This window comes from Larus michahellis, chromosome 4 (genome assembly GCF_964199755.1).
Source record: "Larus michahellis chromosome 4, bLarMic1.1, whole genome shotgun sequence".
NCBI classification, from domain to species: Eukaryota; Metazoa; Chordata; class Aves; order Charadriiformes; family Laridae; genus Larus; species Larus michahellis.
The window spans coordinates 54,495,458-54,522,611 of record NC_133899.1 but is presented as its reverse complement, the minus strand read 5'-3'; the positions used below and the strand labels follow the sequence as shown (position 1 = coordinate 54,522,611).

Genomic DNA, 27,154 nt, shown 5'->3' with positions numbered 1-27,154 from the left:
GAAAAATATTAAAAAATCAGATAAAATATTGATTCTCTTTGTGGAGCAGATGCTGTTAGAAGGGGAGAAGTACAACCAAGGAAGAGCTTCAAGTATGAGACACAGAAGCAGTAAAAGGAAAGAAATCATCATGAGAAATGGAAAAGGAGGGTTCATGAACAAAAGGGGAAAAGGAATTACCTTATCTTCATGATTTCGATAGTAGTAGAAAGTTTTCCCAATCAGTGCACACCAGACCAGCTTAGAGTGACCATGCTTGACCTGTAAGAAGGACAAAGAAATACACGTTTTTAACATCAGCAGTGTTGCTGGAATGATTTTCTAGAATTTCAATTTTCAATTCAACTCTCCCTTAAAACCTTACATATATTATTTGTTCTATACTAATATGAGTTCCTCTCACAACATACAGGGCACCACTTCCAAAAGCAGATAAGTATATCCCACATAAGTAGATGGGAGTCAGGTGCTTATGGAAATGGGTCTAAGATTTTGTGAAGTATTTTACTCATTCATAACAGCTCATCATTTCTGTATCCTGAAATACAATATTAAGCATAACCTTTGTAAGATTATAAAAATGAATCATTTCATCTCAGCAGAAAAAGACTGGTCAACATGTAGTCTGGGGAGCTGTTTCCTATTGCAGATGAACAAGATTCAGATGCAGGTTGTCTTTAGCCATCTTTAGATATTGACCAGAATTATATTAAAAAAGTCATAGCAAGTTGGTACGCAAAACTAATCTTCAGAAATGGCATAAAGCAGAAGAATTTTCAGCCATTGTACTTTGTACTAATGCGCATGCAGTCTGTTATGATAGAAATAAATGCTAACCTAGAACCATACAAGCCATTTCTTTGAAACTGTCCTATATCACCAAGTTAAAAATCAATTAAATGTGACATTTAACAGTGTTTCCTGATAGTTGTTTTTTTATGATGACATGCTGTCAATAGTGTTGAAGAAAAGCATACATAAACTAGATATTTGTTATTACTTACTATTTGACAGTCAGTATCTCTTAGTAGCCTTGTTTGTCCCATTCCTTATCATTTATATAAATGTTCTTCCCTTTGAAATACAGAAATGTACTGCCTTTCCCCCCCCCCCTTCTAGGGAGTATTAAAATACTAATTTCTTGCTGACATTTACTGTGCAAACCAAGAAGCTGGTACACTGTCAATACCAAGCTAAAGTGAATGAAGTAAAGAAATAGCATTTTACCTTGGTGAGCCAACCTTTCACAGTAGGTTTAGCATCACTATGAGGAACACCAACAGGGCTGGTCACTTGCACTCTCAGGATACTCTGTAGGACATGAATCCATTCCTCCAGGATGTTGGGAGAGTCTGCTGTCAGAAAATAGGTTCTCTTTTCTGTGATGAGCTGGAAGCAAAAGGAGTAAGTATAAATCTGCACACCTACAAATCTTTTCTTCAACTGCTGAGTTTTATTATCCTACACAGATTTTTATTTTTTGGTGGTTCAAGGAGGGATTTTTTGGGGGTAAGAAAAAAGGTGCTAACCTTCAAAGCCCAAGTGAAAGGCCTGAAACTCAGACGAATCAAATTCTCATGAGCGCTCTTGCTATTTCTGTTGTATATTGTGGCTTTGTCTCCTCTCTCATACTTTCTTGTTTCTCTGTGCTGCTGCTAATTTTTCATTTTAAAGGTGACATAAATGTTGGGTTTTTTTGCTGTCTTCACTTTGTATTGCATTCTGCCTTCAATAGCTTGTGACTCTTTGAGAGGAAAGATGCTAGGAATTTAATAGTATTATGCCTTAGCAACTTCAATTCCATAAGGGCAGAAGGTAGCTCACAGGTCAGGCCATGTTGCCTTGCAGTCAGCATGAAAGAAACATTAATACGACCCTTATAATGAAGTCCTCTAACAATAATGAGTTAAAACTGAACACAGCGATGGGCTAACTTCTAATACTTTGGAAGTCGAATTCTAATAGGAATCCAACATTTCAGACATTTCTTCAGATCCTCCAGACATGTAAAGTCAGGCTGGAGATCTTGAGAGGAGTCTTTCAGAAAGAGGAGATCCTAGGTACTATCTGGTTTTAACTCTTATAAGTATCACTTTTCCCCACAGATTTCAAGCTCTCAGTCCTAACTGCAAAAAAGGAAAGGGCTATGGTGTAAAACAAAGCAAAACAAAACAAAATGATAATTTCTTTCCATTTCAAAAACCTGTATTTGGGTTACAATTTAGCTCTTTCCCCATTATTTATTAAGCTAACTACCTGGCTTGTGCCAGGAAACACAGGGGCCAGATAAAGTTAGCTCATATCAATTGAGACATACAGTACCATTCAGCCTGAAATAAGTGCTCTCTCACCCAGCAACCAAGTGTGTGGTTATCTGCAGGATGAAAAAGCAACACTTACCTGGAATGTCTGGGACCCTTCACCTCTGACAATCTGGCATGAGGAATTCAGCTCCATTTGCCCTTGTGGTTTGCGGATAACGTCACTCTGAGGAAAGAAAAGCGAACTTCTTCAGCAGAAAAAAAAAAATTCAGATGAGTCTTACAGTACTTACATACGGCATGTGCAGGTTGGAGTCTGCATTCGTGAGCTGGAAAGGGCAGCTGAAGGTTGCCAGGTTGAATATGAGACAGTGGGATCCCATTGCAATGATGAAGCAAAAGTCTCCTCAGTAGTGGCAGACAATACAGCACGAGTAATGGCAACAAATACTGTCTTATGAAGTTCAGATTGGACATTAGGGGAAAAAAAAAAAAAAACCAACAAAAAACCCAACAAACCTTTTCTCACTGGGAAGGCAATACAACACCAAACAGGTACCCAGATAGTGGCTGAATTTCCACCTTTGGAAGTTTTCAAGGTTCAGGTAAACAAAGCCATGTGTGGTTTGATCTACAGCTGGTGAGAGTCCCTCTTCAACGTGTCAGTTTGACTAGGGTTTTCCAGAAGTCCCTTCCAACCAACAGTCAAAATTCTGCACATTTATGAAGTTATATTTTTTTAAATATATGTATGTGTATTATATATATGTATAATTTGCTTGTGAATTCTGATTGATAAACCTAGAATCAGAAATAAAGACGCATTGTACCCTAAGGTGTATTTTTGTCTTGTCAGAATATGACAACAACTGAAAAAAGTCGAAAATAAATCTTCTCATTGTTCCTGAATTGTAAGCAAAGATGTGTATACACACAGAAATACCGTGTAATTATGCAGGTATGGAGGAAATTGTTGTGTCCAGAATAAAAAAGTATGGAAGGTGAATATCCCTAAATATAATTCTCTGTAATGTAGCTAAGTACAGTAGAATAATGAAGGCCAACAATAAATGTATTTTATTGTATATACAAATTTTGAGCACATACTGCTCGAATTTTTGAAATAACGTAGCTTCATTTGAAACAGTTGTGAGTTATAAAAAGTATTTGGAAAAGTTCGAATGCACAAACATGCTCTCTCAATATTGTTTCATTGATCGCTGTAAGACAGCATTTTGTGTGAAAGGTTATTTTCAATTTTACCCCAGTTTTCTAATACTTCCACATCCATGTGGGAGCATGAAAAATGAAAGAATCCAGCTTTCTTCCCCCTGAAAGTTGTAGTTTTCCTCAGAGCCCCATATACTGACTGATGAGTACGTATCTGCGCCCTCCTGGTACTGTAATTTATTTTTCCTTTATTTTCATCTTGATTTTTCATTTTAATTTTTCATTTAACTTTTCCCTTTATTTTTCATCTTAAACATGACTGAAGCTGGGCCATGGTATGCCTTTGGCTTTTCATCATCTGTACAAAGTTAAGCAGTAGGTGTCAGGATTCTGTCCTTGAGAACAACCATTCATCTCCTGGAAACTGCCACCACAAGGAGCTTTCCTGCCTAAGCAGAGACCCATGGTTGAACCTGTGTGTCAGACATAAAGCTCTTTGTCAGGACATTTTGGCAGAAGCTTGCCCATGGCTGCCCTGTCTGCCAGTAACTGGTTCTGCAGACAGTATTCCCCTGTGCCTCCACACAGGAGTAAATGTATCCCAGTGACTCACCGGAGACTTGTAGTACATGATTTGTCTGTTTCTTAGAACAAACCATCGTCTCTTCCACATCTTCACCTGGCTGCCCATTTTCAGCAAGTAACCTGATTTCTCCATTGGTTCCTGGAGGGCAAAAAGCAAAGGGAGATGAGGTTATCTTGCACGTCTCAAGATGTGAATGAAAGAGTGCTGAAGTCAAGCTCAGACATTTGCTGCACCTCCATCATTTTCCGCTTTACTGTGCCAGATGTGAGTCGCAGCCATCCAAGGCCAGTGCTCTCTACTCAACTTGGAGACAGTACTAGACTATCTGTGTAGCTGCAAATATCACATTGTGTTGTTTCAGTAAAGAAGGTACCTGAAGATCATTTCACTGATTGTCTGACGCATTGAAAACTCATTGGTTTTCCTACCATAGCAGTGATTTTCCAAATAAAAGTGAATGCTGACTCATGATTAGATTCCTGTTCCTTGTCTGTTTGATCTCTTACTTTCAAAAGTACAGAATTTAATGCTGCCCATGTTTGAGGTTTTTTCTCGGCCAAAATATTCTATTCTTTCTCCTTCGTTCCTCTGAATTTCCAAACTTGCTTTGTCACAGAAGTGTAAGGCCTTCATTAAAGTAGAATATGACTACAGAACACCAGTACTGGTCATCAGGAAAGAATACAGACCTGATGCTTATATTTTTATCTAATCCCATAACAGATGCTTCTTCTGAAGGATCACATACTGTCTTTTGATACAAACCAGCTGGACCAACACCCCAGTCTGTTAAAGCATCACTTTGCAGGTGATAAATCAATATATTGTAGTTACGCTTTTTCTCTTCCAACGTCAAGGTTCTGTTTGCACTCCTTCACAACTGTGAGGCAGCAAGACTTACAGCGCAGATTCCACCATCAGTAGAATAGGAAGATGTTCGCTGTAGTTTATGTTCTGGCTCTGAATAGTCACCATCCAAGGAGTAGGCATCAGGAGGGATGGCATAGTCACTCTCGGAGCTCAGTGAGGACATAGATACGCCTGTTCAAAATAAAGGAAAAAATGAGAATCATGGCTAGACAGAAGCATGCACTGAATACTGCATACTCTGAGAGAGTTTTTGAGTTCACCATTAAGGCTTTTTTTGTTCAAGAACAAAAAATCAGGTCAGACTTTGGAAACTCAAACCACACTAACGAAACTTCTGAGACCTTTTTTTTCCTAGGAAGACAAGTAGTGAGAGTGAGTTTTGGATACTGACAGTGAAATAAATGTGCTGCTGAATAAACAAAGATTAAAAAATATATATATAAAATTAAAAATCAAAAGACTCTTTATCTAAAACACAGACATGCTGTTTTCAGCTTGAAAACATCCAGTATAAAGCCTCAAGCCCCTCTCATTCAAACTAAAGAAAAGGCTTCCTCAGCAGCAATGGGGCTTTGCTTTTCTGTGAATCTTCCACCACTGGTACATAGTAATGCACAGACACATCAGCCAATGCATCAGAACAGAAGTTAAGACTACATGAAATGGGATTCTATTTTATTGACTACCAATTGTAATGAAAATTTCACTCAAGGATCCAGTTTAACCTTGCCAGCAGTCAAGAAAAATTATCCAAGCCAGGACCCAAATTACTTGATGCCTCTCAAAGATAGCAAAGATTTGGTTACTGGTCAAGAAGCCAGTGACAGAAACAAAAACCAGTTTCAATACTAGCTTGCTTACAAGGAGAAGTCACAGAAAAGGTATGGATGGCTTCACTGGATATGTGATGAGCTTGGGAGATCAATCCTTCCCACAATCTTAGCTTAGCAATTGCCTGGATAGAAATCTACCAGCAGTAAAAACCCATCTAAGAGGACAGGTTTCTACTGAGTAGCTGTTGATATCTGCACACATTCTGGGAGAACTCCTTATTAACATCACCAAGGCTGAGCATTTGCCTGTTCATCTTGCCTCACCTGTGGGGACAGAGTTCATGCTGCTCAGTAGCAGTATTCCCACTTTACCTCTCTTCACTGCACGAGGGCTGCCTGGCATGCTAGCTTTCCTGTTCTCGGATCCAGCCGTAGAAGTCCTGAAGCTGGCATGGGAGCCACAGTCATCATCAGAGCCTGAAGACTCATCTAAGAAAGGCACATTGCTGATCTGTGTGGCTTTCTGGAAAACAGACCTGCATGGTCAGCATGTGTGGGAAGTGTTTCCCCAGAACAATTCCTGCTCAATAAGGAGACAAAGCAATCAATGCAGGCCCTTCATTTTCACACTGCCTTGCCCACTACTGTCCCAGGGCTCCTTGTTTCCTCCCTTTCTAGCCTGAGAACTTCCAAGCTGGATTCTCTAGTCTGATCTGTTTGGGTCTCCTCTGGCTACACCCTTCTACTGTTCCACTAGCCCCATGCTTACCCATAAGATCTCAAGAGCGCTCTTTCTTGCCGTAGTGTTTTTTATACCTAAATACATTTATCATCTCCTACTCCTGCATTCTTTTGGTGTCCAGTACTTCCTGGCGTTCTCTAATTTTCTTTTCTTCACTGCTCAGCTTCATGCCATTCTCTCTTAAATTACTGGCAGCCCTGGACATGCTTTTCATAAGAGGAAAAGTAAAATAACTCCTTACCCCCTTCAGCGTAGTGTAGACTGGCACTGTGACATTTCTGTAGATGAGACAGGTAAATGGCCCAGAAGTTGAACGCGACAAATTGGAAACTGGGAAAATTCAGAGAGAACAAATAATACAAACTGATGAAAAGGAGAAGGTTTTAATGGAGGAGTACACGTATGCACGTAAGAACTTATGCAGCCTCTTGGAACGTCAAATAATGGAGGACTGCCATCCTGGACAATTTGGCCTCAGAAAGGCCAGGGGATGTGTTATCAATTACATACAACTCCCAGAGACAGCTGCAATGGTCCTTCCATTTAGCCTGTGAGACATCTTACCCACCCTGTGCTCCCCATGGTACAATGGCAATCCAGTGCACCATGACCAAATAGGTCAAAGCCATAACAGGGGAAGGTGATGGTGAATCAAAAGACTAAAAGCACATCACAGACATGCAGAGGCAGAACAGTGTTAGCAGAAGTGATGAAAGAGATAACGGAGTCCCTGAAGATGTCACTGAATGTAGGGGCTCAAACAGCCCAGCACCAACCATCCCTGAGATCAGACGTATCCTCCTCCCTTTGTTTATCATGGCTATCTGCGAAATCAAATTTACTTTGAAAACAGGCAAGGAAATGAAGAAATGTGAACAGCCAGAAGCCCAGGTCCCACACTGTCACTGTAAGCTCCCTCTAAGGATGGATCTTGTCTAGAACTTACAGCAGCTGGAAGTATCATTCACTGTGGCCACTTCAGACAACCTCATGCCAGACTTAGCCACAGCATAGATTCGACTCTCCTGGAACAATAATACCATGAACAGCAATGGTCAGACAAAACCATGATTTCTGCAAAATGAAATGCTTGTGTCACAGAATCACATTGCAATCACACCTTCAGGCAGGAAGGAGAGGCCTCATAAATATTGCTCTAGTCCACCAGATGTTGAGTGAATGGCCATTAGTGGAAACATGCATCTGTGTGCAATTCCCCACAACAAACTTGGCTTATAAACAGTACAGAGCTAATATCCACAGAGTGGAACACCTACATGCAATTATCAATAAATGACTATATTACAGCTTGGAAAAAGCTGTTTTTTCCACTTTATGAACAATACATTAAAATGAATCAAGAACATCCCTAAAACAGGACAATTTATTGAGCCACCACCTGCAAAGGATTCCCTTTCTCTGATAAGGGAATGAAAGAAATGCCTGGAATGTTCTCGATAAGCCTGTGTCTCATTTATAACAACATATGGAGCTTTCAGTTCAAAGGATCTCCAAGTGCTTCACAAATTGATAAAAATTCCAAGGGGGGAACCCAAACCTGTAACTAAATGCAATGTTATGTCTAAGATATCAACCAGCCTAACATGGTTAAAGATCAAAGCTAGGAATTCTCTTGCTGCTCCTTAAAGCATACAACCAATCATGATCAGATAACACACATAATACATACATGAAAGTACTTAAGACTGCAAAGTCAAGTACATCAAAAAAGAAATGACAGAATTAGAATTTTCTGTATGTATATGCATTGTGATTTAGTCTCTAATGAAATACTATGTGTATTTTTTTTCCTCAGACACTTCCTATCCAGGGCATATCATGGACATTTCTTACTGATTAAGCTGCTATTTAATATTCTATTCATGCTTTAGTGTTTGACTTACTTAAATTTTTACTTTGATACACTTATTTGACTCTGGTCTGAAGACAAAATAATGGATTTTTCCTGTGGTGTTCCTGATTATAATATTGCAAAGCTTCATAAACATTAATAAAAATTTTTACAAAAACCCTGGGAGACACATTGATGGGCGTTATCACTATTTTTCAGAAGACGAACTCAGACGTAGGCAATACTATGAAGTATCCAGTAGCTTTGGAGTATCCATTTCAAGGTGTCCAAGATGTGACTTTTTGAGAATTTAGCATCATGTAACAGTGTTTGTAATGAAAATAAATGAATACAGTTGCAGCAGAGAAGTGCTCAGCGCTTCTCTAATCAAATTAATTTGCCAAACTCAAGTTAGACATTCAGGTGTGTGTGGAGCTGATGATCACCTGTGAAAAATTTAGCTTGAGGGACAAGAAGAACCTTACGCAGGAACTCTAGATCAGAGAAAGGAATAGTAGCCAATATCTGAGCCATATTTTCCTTCTTCCAAATGAATACACTGTTCATGATACCTTTCTGACTTCCATAGCAAATATAACAGACATCTTGAAAACTGCAGTTTCTTTTACTACACTATCCAGCTTCATCCCCAGCACAGGTCCGTATTATGGACTGAATTAACAGAGATTCCTTTGGAAAAACAGCTGTGATTATACTGGTTTTAAATTGGTATCATAAAGGAGACAGTCAAAGATCACGAATAATGTTAGGTTTCCATAGAAAAAAATTATAAAACATGAGGATTAACAATGAGTGCTTGACTTTGCACCTTCAATAAACCATTTGTTTGCCTATGCCTTTAAAAAAGCAAATTGAAAGTAATGGAATTATCTCTTTTGATACTACAGTGACTTCCATCAAGTTTGTCAATTAGATTGACACATTAGTAAACAATCCAACCACCTGAACTAACAAGTAACTGAAAGTGATAACAACAGACTTCTCTCTCACGTGAAGTAAGTACTAGGACGCGTATATTCACTTTACCAATGGTTTTCACAAAATGTTCCTGACAGCAGAAGCATACCATGAAATAAGAATGCTGAGATCTAATCCATGTATCTACTCTAGTATTCACAGCTTTTTCTGACCGTGAAAATATCTGGTCTGGTCCATTCACTTGCATTCACTTTTCTATCTGAAACGCATGACAACAGTACTAAGGATTAACTGTTGATGACTCATAAGGATAAATCACAATGCAGCACCTCTTGACTTCCATTTTTATTCCTATGTTTCTTGAGTACTATTTTCTTCCATGGATTTTTTTTTCCTTATAAAGAGAAAAGAACAAAGAAATTGTCAGTGGAACCAGTATGCCCTACGATCTGAAACTGTCAGAACTACGTGGTTCGGAAATGTCACTGATGTCCACAGGAAACAATTGCTTGAGACCAAGAGCTGTTGTAGCCTAACTATTGGGCACTAATCAAAAATAAGCAGCATTTCTCAGATTGTTGTCTTTGCATTTCTTACCCACGATGGGAATCTGTGCAGCGGTGGCGTGGGAGGTTTACCTCCTGGGTCAAGTATGCCAGCCTCAGAACTCACAGCTTCTCTTTGTCCTGCAGGTAAGTGGTTGATTTCCTCACACACTCCAGATTCTTCCCTCACCGTGTCACGTTCTGTCTCCATCTTCTCTAGTACCCCATCATCATCAATGTCTGTCTCCTTCACTTGCCTATGGCACACTAGAGAGTCTGTTATGGGCTGGAAGGTGCTAGCCTCTAAGCTCATTATGCGATGGAAAGAATTAGCCCCTGGTTGTGGTTGGCTGTAATGTCTCTTGGCTAGTTGGATACTGTCTCTTGGTGTATTGGGAGTTCGTATTTTTGGAAAGGTCATACTACTGCCAAGGCCACATTCCCTCCCTGGACAGAAGGAATGTGGTGTAACAGCTGATGTTGACACAACCACGGGTGGCTCAGCAGTTTGGAGACGGCCCTCAAGCATGCCCATTATTTCTCCTGAGGAAGAGGAGTCCAGCTGGTGGGAGTGGAACCTGGCACTCAGATCATCAGAGAAGTGTGTGCTGTCCAAAGCCACTTGTTGCAAGGTGCTCACAACGCTATGGTTTCCTTCCAAAGATGACTGGAAAGTCAAAGCCTCAAGGATTCTTGTGGCCTCAGCTGGAGTGTCCAGTGACGTGGGATCAGAGCACCCTAACCTGTGTTCAGAATTTACGGCTGGCAATACATCTTTCTCTGTGGAGAGATTCCAGTTTGATGGGTCAGACATGAGCTTCAGCGCACTCTGGGAAAGCAGAGATTTATCCTCTCCACCCTCAGTAAAGGTGTCATCGGCAAGAACTATGTTTGCTGTAGAGAGGACATGTTTCATAGGTCCTGTCTGACACACCTGTCTGAAACCAGGTGCAAGGAACACAGATTTCTGGTCTATCTTCTCAGCAAAAGAGGCCTGTGATGCTCCAGGCTTCAGAGAATTACCAGTCCAAAGAGATTCAAAGGGAGGAATGCTGGTCATATCTACAACGGAGGAGAACATATAGTTAGGGCATTCAAATGCTTTACTGTCTAAAATGTTACTTGCTAGTGTAAGTTGTTCATGTTAGTTGTATTTCAATAGCACCCTAGCCTGGTTAGGACTATACAGAATGGAAAGGAGACAACTGGACACAGCTATAACAGAAGTGCTATATATTTATGATTGGTAATCATACAGAAAAGATCAATAGGAAATGATTAATCAACATTTCTTACAAAAGTGGAATTAAGGGGTGCCTAATGAAATTATCAGGCAGTGCGTTTGAAATTTACAGAACTAAGCGGTGTTTTTCAAACGGAAAAAGGAAATAGAACGCTGCAGTATCAAAAAGATAGGCCAGAAAAAGTAATTTATCAGTGGTATAAATAACAGTTTAGACAGAAGTTCTGGTCTAGGAACTTCCTAAAACACTGACAGCAGAAGCTGGAAGGGTACACAGAGAAAAGGAGAACTCTACTTGCAATATTTTCTTCACTTTTTGCTGAAACATCCACAGGCAACCAGGAGACAGGGTACTGGCCTAGGCAAGCTTTCAGTCTAACTCAGTATAGCAGTTTTTACTCTTACCTATCCACAATTATGTCTCTTCTCTCAAAACAGCCATGAGAAGTAAGTGCATCTATTCACACAATACTTTGTCAAAAACCATCTAAGTGGCCAAAACACTGCTTAGTGTGGCTTTTGACTTCAACGGACCTACAGTTATTTAAGCCTCAATTAGGAGGAGCTGGTTCCTCCTATTCCTACAGCCTAGATGAGGCTTTCAGCGTATATATGGAGACCTTCTTAACCATCACACAATCAGTGAGGTTACTCTTTTTTCAAGAATTTCCCTAGAGCTTTTTGCTATCCTTTTGTGCTACATGACCCAAGCAGTGCTTTTTTTCAACAAGATTAATAACAGTTACTTACATGTTTTTGATGTAAAAAACTTTGTTTATTTTTCCTCTGCCCCTTCAGTTACTATATTAGAAGATGACATAAAAGATCCCAGCTTACCTCTATTGTTCTTTGTCTATTTAGTACCTATACTTTATAATTCTTCTACTTTTTCCTTTCCATAATTACTAGATTTAAAGACTATCTCAGTTCTACAGGTTGTGCTGAATAGCAGCTTCAGGATATGAGAAAGTGTGGATAAAACTTGGAGTGGCAGAGGATATCACTTCACTTTATGATTTTGATTAACCTTGGCATTTATATATCGCCTGACTGAAAAGAACCAAGTCATAAGATGCTTTGGAAATTGCATAAATATGGGTGTGACTCTGCAGAGCTATGGCTGAAAATGCTGCCTGAACATCAAATTCTACAGGCATTTCTTAACCACTAGTGGGATTTACTGGGAAGTAGAAACAAACTGAAGACACAAAGTAACAAAGGGAAGGGCAAACAGCAGAATAAATCGCTGTTGATTGTGCAGAGGATGAAACCCACTCTTGGAAACATAGCTGTGAAAAGACAACCATGAGAACCCGACCTTGGCACTTGAGTCACAAAGAACTAAATGCTAACAAAGCTATTCCTAACGCATAATGCTGGCACACACAAATCCTGGCACACATTGGCCCCTGCCCGTGAGGTAAATCATTAGTGTAGACTGAAAAGAGGCCATTCATTTTAAATATTATTGGTATTTTGCAGATTCCTAGATGTGACAGGAGATGAAGCAGAGGAAGCTGTTACCATTAGCATGGCAAGCAAGAAGATATTTGTCTCTCTGCAGAGGCCTCTGAATTCAGCCTGGCACAGTGAGACTAGCAGGGGATAAGAGGAGAGGGCAGAGCTGTTTACTGACCAGAGAGCTGGGATCCAGGGAACACTTAATACCAGATTATTAACGCGGCTTACCAGCCATTCTCTTTTTGTAAACAGCCAGAGCCAGAGGGGATGAGAAAAACCCAGTCATAAAGCATTTAGCTAGAAACGTGGTGGGATTTAGAAGGAATTTTGCCCTATTCCCTTGCTGAGCAGTGATAGGAATGCCAGAAAGTCTTCTGCAGGAAAGAAATGCCCCCTGCCTGCATGCCTAGTGAAGTTCTGTAAACTAGCTCATCTTACTCCGACCAAACCAAGCACATAAAAAAAAAAACAAAAACGGAAGAAAATGGTTAAGAGAGAATTTCCTCTTCAAAATGTGTTGTGATGAACGGTGTTCATTTCAAGCTCTGCAGACCAAAGTTCTCCATCTGTTCACCAAACAAGAACCGCACAAGCATCATAAGCAGCTTCCTCCAACCAGCACAGAGGAACCCAGCTTCCAAAGGCAGACCAGACAGCTGCTGCCTTGGCCCATTTAGTCCTCAGTTATTTGGCTCACATGCCAACAGAGATTCTGTGGGGATGAGGATAATTTGCATGTGGAGGTAAAGTGAAATACCTCAGGGACTTCTACCCTGCACCACTGAAGTGGATGTAGAGGTTTCTTATGTATTTCAATGAGTGCTTCTAATTCAGGAACTCAGTGGCTTATTTTAATGGCAAAAGCAGACTCTGAAAAAAAAAAAAGGGGGGGTCTGTGTTCAATCGCTGGTGGGAAACCAATTAAGAGTATTTAAGGCAGGTAAGCAATGTTATTCCCATCTTAAAAATGAACCCACTGAGGAAGAGAGCAATTCTATTGCTTGCTCGTTGTCACAAGTGCTAATTTCTGACAAAATTAAGAATACAACCCAGGAATTCTGACTTCCACTCTGTAGTCATCACTAGGCTACAATGCCAGGTGAACATATTTACCTTGCAATGTATCCTGAAGGGCTTCAATTTGCTCTGTCAGCCTCCGATTACAGTTTTTCAGGTGGTAATTTTCCAGCTCAAGCTATGAAACAACAATAATAAAAACCAAAAAATAATGCAAAACTGTGTTCTGTTCCACTATACAGAACATGTCTTCATCTTTATCACATTCAAGTGTTTGAACAAGAAAAGGAAAAAAGGATGGGTGAGTCTACCAGTCACCTTGAAATCCTTCTCCTCAGCAGCTCCACTAAACACACTTAAACACTTTCCTGTGCTTTCTCAAATAGCCTCTGTATATACTATTCACATTCCTCAAATAGGTTTTTTAATTTCCTTCCCTGCTATTTTTTTATCATTCACTCCTGTTCCAGAAGTAACTGTCATGAAAGAGACAATCAAAAAACTATTACCCAGGAGGAGCATTTTTCCCTCTCACCCTGTACGTGGTAAAAGGAGATCCCCTGGATCCAGCGGATCAAAGAACGAAACAAAACATTAAGGTTGCATTTACATTTGCAATTAGTGCACAAACGATTCTTTGCAAATTTGCCATATGTCTTTGTTTGAAGTATCTCAACATACATTCTTAAACATAGCAGTGGTATGCCCAAAGTGGCTTCCCTTTTGATGAAATCAAAGCTGCAATGGCACTCGTGGTGCTGTCTAGAGACACTAATTTGCAACACAGATGCAAAGTCCTTCAGTCAGCAGCGGTCTACTTGTGCATGGTATGCACCTAGAATCAGCATGTCACAAACTTCATTGTCAGTAAAGACACAATTTGAATGTATGGTCCTGGATTCACAGCAGGTCACACCAAGTCAGTCCCTGTGCTTCCTCCTTTGTGCTGCCCCAGTCAGTGTTGTAGATGCACCTTAAGTTATCTCACATAGGAAAATGAAAGAGAAGAAGCAGAGCAGCTCAGTGAATTGTCTAGGCAACCTAATGAGATTACAAAGTCGCATCATAACACAATTACTGCCCACAAAGACTGCTTCTTCCAACTCCAACAAATTCCCTTTCCGGCATAAACTGGGAAATCTATAGCTTTAACTTGAAATAAAAGGGAAAGACTAGATAGCCCCACTCGCAGCTGTGAACTATTACTGCATTTTCAAAACTGCATGCTGACCCATTGCTATCTCTCAGTTTTTCTAGAGTTTATTGAATTAGGCCCAGATAGAGGAATAAGCCCACAGGATGGACAGGAAGGAGAGGTTAGACACAAGAAAATGCTGGGCAGTAGGATAACAGCAGTAGTCAGAGGCAGCAAATTAAGGAAGAGCAAAGGATATGTGTTTGTGGCACAGCAGCTTTGTCAGAAAAAGAGACAGAAACCACACCCAGAGAAAAAAGGGAGCGGCAGAGGAAAGCTAGGTGAAAGCCACTTGTGACTAGTAAATCTTCTTCAGAGACTGCTTTTGGGCATTAGTGATTTCACAGTCACTTACAGTTTGCCCAAAGCAGTAAATAGCGCTCAGTAAGAGGGATGACCCTAACTCTGCAGCTGAGCACGTGTAGGGCCAAACCAGCAGAAAGCTTCTGTGGCAGATTGACTGTCCTTGGATTATTTTCCTACATAGGAGCCCACTGGCAGTGCAGCCACTGTACCTAGTCCTAGGCCTTGAAACCTTGCAGCAAGCAAAGACTCACCTCTCTCAGCTTAAATGTTACCCACTCTTTGATCTTGGCAGCTTTCTCTTGAACAATTTTTGCTTCCTCAGTCCTCAACTGTTTCTGTGCCAAAAAAAGATTAGATGCGTTAGAAGAGTACAACTGACTGTTCTCAGTAAATTACTGCATCAGGAGTGATTTAAACACTGAAGGTCCCATTCCACACATAAGAATTAAGACTGCTATTTGGATATTATTTTTTAGCTGGCCTCTGGAAAATCAAGTTCTAAGTTGTCTTACATGCTCCCTGGAGTCAAATTCAGAGGGTTGTTTCAAGAGTTTGTTGTGGAATAGCAAAATCCAGCTCAGGTAATGATTGCCCACCTACCACAGTTTCTTTTGAATACGGTCTTCAACTTTTCCTGTTTTAGGTGGTTTTGCAATGTTGCTGTTTGCTGTTGAGCATCCCCAGCCTACACACGCAAATATTGTTGGCTGAAGTTAATAAGAATTAAGCAGTGCCTGTAAGTGATGTATATAACAGTGTAATTCTTCTAAGTAAAAGGGATTCAATTGCTGCAAGCACAGATATAGAGTATAGACTTTAAAGGTGCGTGAGATGGAAACTAATACCAACAATGTATTTAACAGACACAATATTCTCATTGAGAAAGTAAATAAATCAAAAAAAAAAGATAGCAAACTCAGGATAAAATAAGCTCCAAAACTTGACCTTGAAACACTAAGACCTGCTGGGAGGTTTTGAGATGGTGTAAGTGGTTGTATGTTTACATATCCATTAAAACAGGTTCTAGTCCACACAAAGGTGTTATGGGAATACTGTTGATTTGCACAATGAACATTTTTCCCCAAGTATCTGCTTGGGCAATATTGCTACAACATCATTTTTTTAGCTGTGTTTTCTTAGCTGCAGTTTGTTCCTTTTCTGGGAATTTCCTTTGAAAGATGCTAGATTGATATTATGATCACCTGAAGTTTTCTGTTCATCTCCTGCATGGCTTCATCGGAAGTCATGTCACTGAAAAGCCTCCTATCTACAAAATGACTGAAACTACAAGGAGAAATCAGTTCCAGGAGTGAGGGAGGGGGAATATACTGTCTCTGGCACATTCAGCCCTGGCGTCTCTAATTAAATGGACAATGGTAATACCTTCTGGTAGCAGTTGGTGGTTTCCCTGATAGATTTTTTTTTTCTGATGTGAACAAATACCCTCCCCTTTTAAATTTTTCACACTGAGGAGTGTAAGTTCACTTAATGAATACCATATAAATACACAATAGTCTGCAGGAAATTCCCCACATCTTCACATCGCTTTTAATCACCACATGCTATTCATCACCACAGTTGCACATTTAAAAGCTCTTATTCAAATATGTTTGCTGACTTTAAAATAGACCTTGTCAACATTATGGGTAGCAGTAATATTTGTAGTTGAGCATAATGAAATAAAAGTAATCAAATCTGATTCTTCAAGAGGAGGATTTATTTAGTTTTTCTCCCTGAATATGGCTCTGTGTGTTCCTAGTCATTAGGTACCGGCCTTTGCTGCAGTCAGAATATCAGACGTGCCTACTGGTCTGAAATGATCTGCCACATATAGTGAATCTACCGTAGTCCTCTGAATATCCATCACGTCGGTAATGCCTTTGAATTCCTAATGACCTGGACTTGTCTCAGATTAGGGACCAAGAGGTAAAAGATTCAGAATATTGCTATGCTACACGGTGAAGTGCAATGCCAAGATTTTATTTAGGGTCCTAAAGTAGAATAGTGATGTGATAACAGCATTGTCACAGAGCTTCAAAAGCCCTGCCTCTAAACAGAACCAATTCACTCAGGCACAGCACCAGTTATTTTGCTTTAAGATCCAGAAGCAGTTAGAGATTCTTTGTGTTCCATGCTATTGTGTCATCCAGACGTGACCTCAGTCTTCTCTTATTAGCACTCTGAACTCCACAGCTCTCCTCATGCCAGTGAAAAGAAATTGGATGCCTTACAGGGACCCTTAGTGACCTTCCAGCACTGCCACTATCCCATCCCATTCTGAAACTAAGCTGATGACCCTGATAAAGTGTTTCTTGTTTGAAATTCTCAAACTTCAGCTTTCATTTTAGAAGTTCATTTTGCCTCTTGTTGCTAGAATATAAAGATTTCTACTAACAGAACATTCTTCCCACTTGTGTTTGTTGATTTTAATCAAATCACACCTCACAATTTTGGGTAAATCAGAATTTCTTCCATCTTTCATTGCAAGACCTGCTTCTAGACCTTGATCGTTATTGTAGCTCCTTATGAACACCTTCTTTCTCCTCCAAAATGCAGAAACTTCATTTACATTCTGCCTGAGCAAGCTGGCCTGGGGAAGTGACCTGAACCCCAGAGTATTACAAAGACCTGATGCCTGACCTCCACACTACATTTGGTCTGAGTAAGTTCAGACAGCTTACAAATCTATTTTGCCCTTGAAATAGGTGACAAATAGTTAAATGCAAAATGTAACTCAAATGGCAAAGTATTTTTTGTGTAAAATTGTAATGAGCTATTTCCATTTAAAAGTATTTACTTAGCAACTTATAAGAATACCTCATTCCTCGTGTTATAAAGACCACAACACAAGGCCTTTACTAGAACCAAAATACAAGCCCTGCTGTACAAGTCCTCCTTCCTTCCACCAACTGAGAATGGAAGAGACTAAGAACTATCCATACTGGGAAACAGCTGCTCTTTTATAATGAGGGCAGCTGACAAGAGATGAACTATGCTAAACAATTGCTGAAGACTGGTAAAAGTCCCTTCCCAAGAAGCAGCATATGCCATGTCACAGGTGGGCTACATAATGATTTTGGAGAGCAATCTATATGCTAGGAAGCCAGAGAAATACTATGACAACTCTAGCATTACAATTAGGGTTGCAACACTGACTCAACACTAACATAAGGAAGTCCTTTAAGGACATTGACCAGTCTCCCATAATGAAGAGACAAGGGCTACTGAGACTGCATGGATGTTTTTGCCTGAAAAGAGAAAGGAAGGAGGATCTTGCACTGAGCAGGGAATCATTTTACTGCTGATCTGAAGGCAACTGAGAGGCTAATATGTAAAGGAGACATAATCTGTACCTTTGAAACATACATTACAGAGTCCCTCCAACTCACGAAAGCTACAGGTCTCCCTGTAGAAAATATCTTTACCTGTTTTGCTAGCTGTGTCTCCAATCTTTTGATCAGATCTTCTTTTCTTTGCACTGTGCCCATCAACTCTTGGTATTTCCTGTGCAGAGTGCTGTCTGATTCACCAGTCTTCACATTGGCTAGTTTTATCTTCTCTTCCATAACCCTGACCTGTAAGAACAATCAGAGGGAGATAAAAAACTGAAACAATGCATATGAAGGAGCTGCTTGTTTAGTGGTAAAACCCTAACTGAGAGTATCTGTGGGTTTCATATTTTTGAAGTTGAGAAAGGAAGAAAAAAACCCAACCTTCAAGTCACACTCGGTTTATATCCACATATGTGAAAAGAACATTGTCCATTCATTTGTAATGCTGAAGCAGTAACAGATGCAAACTGAACCATGAACAGATAAACACATTGTGAATTGCACACATTGAATATTTGCACACTACTAGCCAAAAGAGACCATGCAGGCACTATAGGCTACATAGACATATGGGCAAGGTACACCACATTTTTCTCCTTTGCAATACCATGGTCAGCTTTTTACCCCATTCACTATCAAGGTATACATCACAAAATCCTGTCCATTTGCTTCAGGTCAAGATTTCTATAGGGAAATGTACTACAGAGTTACTTCCTTCTCCTATCCCCTTAACTTAGACAATGTTGCAGCAACTTCTGGCTTTCTGACAACTGTTGTCTCCAGACCTGCGAAGGAGCTACCATGTTAGATTATTTCAGAAGCTCCTGCTAGTGCCAACATTTGTCCATCTCAGCAGGAGAAGCACCAATGTAATGTTCCTTCACTACAGACAAAGTTTCAATGCACCAAAATCTAGCTGCTGCTGGAGCCTTTCAGATTTTTAGCAAATTTTTAAAACCTCTTTGCTTTCTCCAAAGCCTATGTCTCTCGATATGCCAGTCTGTTTTATTATTACCTCATCCTATTGCAATGGATTATAAGATTTCATTTCTAAAAGTGAATGGAATTCCACCGACTTAACTCAAACCTGCTAATTGCAGCATGGGAAAATAACTGGTTCCAACAAATCCCAGAGAGACTAAATCTGCAAAGAAACCAACACCAGATACCATTAATTTTGCATGAGTTTGGAACCAGGAAGGCAGAACACAGGCAATGATCTGAGCACTTCACAGAGTCTGTGCAAGAGAGTTACTCATGCTCTGTTGAGCAGCCTACACTTCATACTTGCAGAAGCTGTGTTTTGTCCTCCTGTCTGCCTGCATTAGGCAGAGAAGCAAACTGCCTCTTCCTCATACTGAATCAGAAAGGTAGGCGCCCAACATCCGAGCCAGAAAACTAAGCCTGCTGAGTCGGATGTGTTTTCATTAGAGTTTAGGGTGATTATAGTAAAAAGAAATGGCCCCTCCTTTCTGTCTGATGCCTAAATGCTGACTCTGTACTAGAGGCTCAGAGAGGGGACTGCAAACATGTGATTTCCTTAATTGAGGTTGGCAGCTACAGGGAGCCCATTGAATTAACAAATCCAACTCCCCCCCAGACTCCTGGAGAGAAAGATAACAAGGGATTTTACACTTGATGTGGAGCCCTCTCATTTGTCAGCTGCTTCTCATTCATGGCGAATATACTTGTTAGTGGAAGGGAATGGTCCTACTCCTTGTGCTGTCACTTCTTCAGGCTGTCAGGCAGCTATGAAGTATTTCTCTAGGAACACTTATCTCTGGATGTGGATAGGGCTGCTGGAAAGGCAGACCGTACAACTTTGAGGGTTGCTAGTCTTTAGGATGGCTGCAGAACTGCCGGAGGCAGGTGAGTGAAGGCAACCCTCATTTCTCCTATACCTTCCCAGCCAAGTTTTCCCTTTCTCGACTGTTCTCTGACCTAGATTTGACTTGGTCTCCATCTGCTCCCTTACTGTCATTGCATCTCACCATATTCATGGACACTCTACTCCTATCATTGAGGTATCTGCTTGTATGAAACCTCCTTCATTGGCCTGTGGCAATAACTCTATTTCCTGCTGGTGCTGTCCCAGTGACACAGTTACTTTTGCCTGCCTTGGTTGGGTGTGGACTTATTGATACCACTCTCAAAAACAACTCTTGTTCTTGGTTGGCAATTGCTGATCTAGCATAGAGGCCAACAGCACAATGACTAGACATAGCACCTTTCCTATATTTAAGCTGGTCAGAAAAAAAATCTTGATCTCAATATCAAACTGGCATGGAATAGTACATTCTGCAGACAGAATACCTTTCTGGGTGCTTCAAGTTCTTGATTCCTAGGCAATATGTTTTCCAGTGCTTATAACACTACCTATTCAGTCCTTCACTACTGAATTCCTCTTTGACAGCCATTCTTGGCCATCTTGCATGGCTCTTAGTTCTGCGCTTTAATCTCTGACTCAATGCTCAGTCCTGCAGCTCTTGTTCAGCTGGAGGAAGCTGATTTACTTCAAACCTTCCCTTCAGCAGTAGTCTGCAGTGATGCAGGAGCTCAGACCATTTGGCCCTTCCTGGCTCTTTTGTTTTTATAATACTCCTTACAGTGCTGACTGTACAACAGTCTGCTTCCTAAAGGTCCATTATTATTTATAGCGTGTTCAAGATCTGAAGTCTCTCTATCTCTCTCCCTTATTCAAGAAGCATAGAAGGACTAGCTTAGACAGTATGCCTAATTTTTAGATGGTTACAGTAATATGCGATGAATCCAGCTCTTACTGCTTTTCTCCATGGGCTCCTGAGCCAGAGCAGTAAGTACTAAAAAGGAAGTACAAAACAACTGATAGGTTTTGCAAACACACCCTTACTTCTTTCACAGAACCTTCTCTACCTATAGACAAGTCCATACCAGTACTCTTAAATATTTGTTTTCTGAGGACCTGCCAAGCAGCTCTATCTCTGCATTTTAATCCTGAAGTACAACATCCCCTTCCTTTTCCATAGCCAAGCATGCCTATCATGGATGAGAAGGTAAAGACTGTGAAGCCGAGAGGCAGATATAAGGTGCTGGTTTTCACTTAGGGTTGAACCTATTTAGGCGCCTCTTCGTAGCTTAGGCTCAAAGACTGGGAAGTAAACCAGAAAATCCGTTCACCACTGTAAATCAACGTTTCCCTAGCAGAGCACAGCACTGCAGAGTGCTGTCTGTGTGCCAGACTGGAAGGTATGTAGAGTAAGTTCCTGCTTGGCTTGTACCAGAGCAACCATAAGAGAATCTCTTACCTGTTTCTCTGCATCCTCAGCTCTTTGCTCTGCTTCCATCACTCTCTGTTCCAGTTCCTGCATCTTCAGAGCCAGAAGAGAAGGAGGGAAGACATGGAAAGCAAGAAAATAAATCAACATCACCTGGAAATTTGCCTGTTTTACCCAGAAATCTTCCATTTCTTGTGCAGGTCTACAGATTTTTGGCATCTTTGGGGTTAACTGGACAGCTTTGATCAGGGGAAAAAAAAAAAAAAGCCTTTGACCTCTTCCAGTCTTTTGCTCTACTTTGAATTTACCGGAACTGTTTTCTCATTAGTAAGCTTCATCATTCATTACACGGGTCAAGGGAATAGTCCCAAAGACTTGACCCCATCTCTACAATTTATACACCATGGGCTGTCCCACAAGAAGCCTGTCTACAGCAAGCCATTCTTTCCTGTTTTTATTTCAGCTAGGATTCATTAACAATGGTAAATAAAAATGAATACATCTTGGAAAGCTCACAGCAGGTTTTCTACAATGCCACATTATAACCAATGAATACTTCACGTTGGCTTCAAAAGCATCACAGGCTAATAACTGAAAAGATTAACAATGATCTTAATTTTCCTATGCTTCTTTTCATTTTAAAGAGCTTTGCAAACTGACACTTCTGTGATTCTTTATCTGAGCATTGCTGCTATTCAAGTCAAAGGACACTGAATAGAATTTTATTCTAAATGTATACAAATCACCTCATTCTTGGTGAAATGCAGATGTACCTGGGGTTCCTCTAACAACTTACTGCCAGAGCCCAGGTTCCTTTTTTTTTTTTTTTTTTCTTTTTTAATAGCAACTTAGGATCTCACCCAGTACTTGCAAGGTCATCTTCCACCACCTGCCCTGCTTCGATGGGTCTCAGATTTAAGCCCAGTAATATGAAGTCAGTGACGCTAACTTTCATCCACTAAGCTGCAAAATTTGAGGAATGCTTCACACAGTTTCCAGCATTTACTTGTGTTTTACTAATGAAGGAACAACATAGAAGCAGCTTCAGAAGGTAAGAAGAATCATGCTTCAAGCAGAAAACAGATTATAAAGGGCACTGAGCTCCTTCTTTCTCCAATGCATTTTATGATTCTTGATAAAGCACTGGAGTCAAGTGTCCAAGTTGGCCACTATGAGGACCAAACCAATACTTCTGAAAATGGGACTTATTCCTCTTGGGTTGATCACCCAGAATGGAGATGTCAGAATTCTTGTGTTTCCATTTCCTTTCCTTCAGATGACAACAAGACAGCTCTCCTTTTCATACATATACATTGATCATAAAAGCAGACAGACACCTATTGACAAACGTATCAGAAAGGTACATAAATGCAGACACCTCAACGGTCATATAACTAAAAAAGCCACGCCATAACCAATTCAAACCATGAAGATAAGAAAATGCCACATTTAGCATGATACCTCTCAGGTTTGCTTTTTCAGCCAAGCAAGAAAGGACATCACAGTTTATGGAGTTTAATAACCAAATTAAGGACATTTCTTTGTCAGAGGAACAGAGAAATGCCATTGAAGGCCATAGACGGCCAAAGGTCCTCTGACCAAAGACACAGTCTCTGAGACTCTTGGTAGAGACTGAGCTCGAGGCAATATAACACTGATAGAAGTGGTCTGGGTTACAACATGAGTCTGTGTCCATTAGGAACAATGATCTACCCATGCATTTATCTATTAGTCTCTGGGTAGTCATCACCACAGACACGTAGCAGCAAAATATATTGGTGAAAGACAGATGCTAACTGGAGACATAACACACCTTGTGAAACAAAGACTACTATTTATGACAGCAGCTGCAGCATCAATGTCCTCTGCTAGTTTTCTGATTAATTCACAGGGTCTATATTCACAGCACAGACTTTAGATGAATCTCTGGGCCTTTTCCCAAAGGCGATCCTCTTAGACTAATAATTTAATCCTCCACAAGGTGGGCAATCCCCATGAAAGACTCAGGTTATTTTAAGAAGACAGCACTGTTCTGACTGAAAAACTTCTTGTTGTCCTAGCCTCATGGCTTGCATTGCTAGCAGTCCTGGTTCCTCCTCAGAACAGAGATGTATGTTGGGACCATTCCTGATCACTAAAGAGTTATGAAACTTCTTGTGCAAGCAGGGTGACCTGGCTAAGTTCCAGTCAAATCAATTACTTTTGTCACACTAATTCCCTCCGTAGCCTTAAATGAACTTGTACTTTTCTTAACTTCCTGTACAACATTGTTGGGTTGTCCTACTATGAACTGTTAAATAACTGCTGTGTTTCCCATGTACACAAAATGATTACTTCACTCATCCCCAGTGTCAGCTGTCTCACTGCAGCGCATTCAGATTTAATACATTCATGCTTGTAAGGCTCTTTCAAATCCCTCAATGAATTAATAATAATGCTTGGTATTTACATGGGTCCTTTCATAGAAAATGCTTTATAATTTGACAAATGCTACTAAGCAACTTGACCCAGGTCACATAAAAAACTTAGAGACCAAGCCAAATTCAAGTAACTCTTCTCCCCAACTTTAGCCCAGGCAGCTCGTATGGAGAGAAACAGGCCCAGTTGTATTGCCATGCTCCCATGAGACAAAAGAGGCTTTTTCCAAATGTCATTGTTTATTGAAGTAAGACAGGAGCAGGTTAAAAGCTACCCAGATGGCCCCTCTAAAAGCTGCAAAAGATCCTCCTATCAACCATTCACACAGGATCTCCCTCTCCTGATGGCTCAGAACAGCTAAATAAAACGGAGTGAAAAAAGTTCCTGCATGTCTTAGCCTCATTTTCCTCCTGTTGTTCTCTTCCAGAGCTCACTCCTAACCAGGCCATCTTGCTGCCAAGGCAACAGCCTGCCATGTCGCTCACCAACAGAGGAGTATCCCTTTCTTTGTGTGTGTACAAGAAAGTCAGAGTGGAAACAACTGCCGGTTTCCAAAGAGACCAGATCCCTGCTGATGTCCACAACAAGGCAGGATCCAGGGGTCTTGTGCCCTGTGGGGTCCAGCAGGATGGCAGAGCTTTGTCTTGGAGGCCAGGGGCTGGGGTTCCTCTGCCACACTGACCGGCAGCCAGGCTCTGCACAGCTTGGGCAGCACCGCTCGAGAGCTAAGACTGGGCTACCAACACAGAAGTTCACACCATGTGAACTAGGGCACTGGCAGTTAAACCATTGTGTTTTAAATTCCTCATGTTCTGAACTGCGATCTAGATTATTCAATCTAAGCGGATTTTAAAAATCTGAAGTATTTAAAGTGTTAGTGCACATTGTACTACCAATGCCAGGCATGAGTGGTTCTGGTTTTTTTGAGAGTTAAAAGAGTAAAGTGTGCCTTAAAAACATAAAATTGGTTACAAAGACTGATTTAAAATATGGAGGATCTGGTTTTCAAGCCTTTCAATCAGCAGCTTCCAGACCCCTGAGACAACTTAGCCAGTGAGTAACTATCACACTGCTATTAACATTGTTCTTCACTTTCTCTGGCAAAACCACTTTTTTTTTTCCCAAAATTAATTTTCCTGGTCCTGCAGACCATATTAGAGGATCTCAGGGGCAATGCTCGCCACAGGTTGGCAACACAGCTTTAAACTGTGCCCACTTCATGTTTTTCAGGCTCTTCTCCCCCACTCCCTCAAAAAGCCTTTTTGAAAATGCAGTACTCTTTCAAATATGTCTGAATCTCTTCATTCTCACAGATAGAACCGTAAGAACAAAAATAAATCACAGTTGCTATAAAATACATTATAAAAATCCCTGGAGTTTGCATCACTATGTATAAAGCATGCGCCTCCTTCGTTTCTGCATCACTGCCCATCGGAGGGGAAGTAGGATGCAGTGTGGACAGGAGCCCCAGTTGCTGTGACTGCTGAGGAGCCCTATGGCAACTAAGGAGGAGGGAAGGAGGGTCTCTGAGCAAAAGTCGTTGCAGAGCAGTCAGGAACCTGAGGCATAGGACACTTCCTAATGTCCTATGTGCTCAGCATAGTGCTCAGCATAAGCACTGTGTCCTGGAGCACCTGCTCCAGTGCCTCGAGTCCACCTGCATCAGGAGAGTCTGCTGGAGCTGGTCCACAGTCCCTGAGGCTCTCCCCTTCCCACATGACATTCAGAGTAGGGAACTGCAAACCTACTAGCTCTTTGACCCTTCAAGTAAGCCTGCAACGGCACTGTACATGTAGTTACAGAGTAACCTGATCACTGAACCAAGCTGCTTCTTAATCTTAACAAAGGGAACACCGTGTTGACTGAAAGGTTGCACTAATGGCAGTCAAGCTCCTTCCTTGAGGAGCCCCCTGCAGCAGATGACAATTTCATTCTCTGCCGTGGCCCACAAAACCTCCCTAAAGAGACAGTCAAAAGATCTCTGGCAAGCCTGTTCTCCAAAAAGAAAGTCTGATAGATGGGTTTCTTTGTTTTGTGTGGGGGTAATCAGGAAGTTTCTCAAAGCAGGAATTAATAAAGCACAAGGTCACAGATTCCATAATGCAGCAAATATAAAGTATTGCATATGAGTACGTGTTGTCTTTACCAGACCTGCGCCACATCTATACATGATTTCTTTAATGCATCTTTATCTAAATGGACTGTATGACCACTTTCAATGTTTTCCAAGGTAAGTAGTCACTAAGGTCCATCTCAGAAGCTACCTTGAAAAGATGAAGAAGGCACTCAGAGTTGCATAATTTCTTAAAATATGAGGAGTAGAATGAATGTCTCATGCAGTATACAGCATTAGGGAAAACGTAATTCCAGTGAAACCAAGGATGAAAACTGCTCCATTCTGAAGTGGGTGTCATTTGGATTTTTTTACATCCAAAAGCAAACAAGAATATACACATAAAAGTTACATAATACAAAATGGAGCAAAAGTGAGTTTAGAACATTTCTGTCATCAGGTACAGCTTAAACGCATTTGGAGAAAACTGCAGTCAGTTGTAAAGGTTTCAACTTCATTAGCAAACTGTGACTGAAAGAACTGTTCTCACTTTCCAATAGTAACTGAATATCTGAGCAATCTTGGACTGGACTGTGATAATGTAAGCCATATTTTGAAACAAAGAAGGAACCCCACAGCAACCTACAAACTTGGATTTTATGGAAGTTAGAGGTAAGTGAAAAAGGTTTAATTCAAATTGAAAAATAACTCAATTTAAGGTGAAGAAAAAACACCAAAAATCCACATCATGATGGAAACAAAAAAACCACACCAAACCCCTCAAATCTTTGCCAGTCCTCTCCCCTAGGATTGCAAATGAGTTCACTTAGTGCACTTGAAAGAGATTAGTATGAGATGCCTCTAAAACAACAGATGCCACGCAAGTTTCTGACATCCAGATCTCAAAATATCTCAGTCCTGCTCTTCAGTATCCCCAGAATGTTTTGACTGGATATGCGATGTTATTCTAACACTATGGCAGTAGATGTTGCCTTGTCCAGTCTTTTAACATTACACCATAGTTTGCACTCATGTAAGCTTTTCTATTGCCAGCCAAGTCCCGATCCTGCTGTTCTTATTCAAAATAGCCATCTTTGCTCTGCAGCTGCCTCAGTCACTTTAGATATCCAGAATCCT

At 40.7% G+C, this 27,154-nt stretch overlaps 1 protein-coding gene across 3 annotated transcripts in view; it reads right to left on the bottom strand.

Annotated features, from left to right (window-relative positions):
• The window catches only part of PLEKHH1 (pleckstrin homology, MyTH4 and FERM domain containing H1), a 56,926-nt gene that overhangs the window by 20,293 nt on the left and 9,479 nt on the right, over window positions 1–27,154 (bottom strand). For 2 of the 3 annotated variants that reach the window (XM_074584892.1, XM_074584891.1), the window contains exons 3-15: window positions 21,577–21,639; window positions 18,386–18,535; window positions 15,212–15,295; window positions 13,556–13,637; window positions 9,791–10,800; window positions 7,349–7,427; window positions 6,644–6,732; window positions 6,033–6,183; window positions 4,919–5,058; window positions 4,045–4,155; window positions 2,401–2,487; window positions 1,228–1,389; window positions 181–261 (exon numbers count right to left, since the gene is read on the bottom strand). In XM_074584892.1, coding sequence (XP_074440993.1) covers window positions 181–261; window positions 1,228–1,389; window positions 2,401–2,487; window positions 4,045–4,155; window positions 4,919–5,058; window positions 6,033–6,183; window positions 6,644–6,732; window positions 7,349–7,427; window positions 9,791–10,800; window positions 13,556–13,637; window positions 15,212–15,295; window positions 18,386–18,535; window positions 21,577–21,639 — 2,289 coding nt within the window. Of the gene's footprint in view, window positions 1–180; window positions 262–1,227; window positions 1,390–2,400; window positions 2,488–4,044; window positions 4,156–4,918; window positions 5,059–6,032; window positions 6,184–6,643; window positions 6,733–7,348; window positions 7,428–9,790; window positions 10,801–13,199; window positions 13,431–13,555; window positions 13,638–15,211; window positions 15,296–18,385; window positions 18,536–21,576; window positions 21,640–27,154 lie in introns of those variants that run through there. The other variant, XM_074584893.1, reaches the window with a different exon arrangement.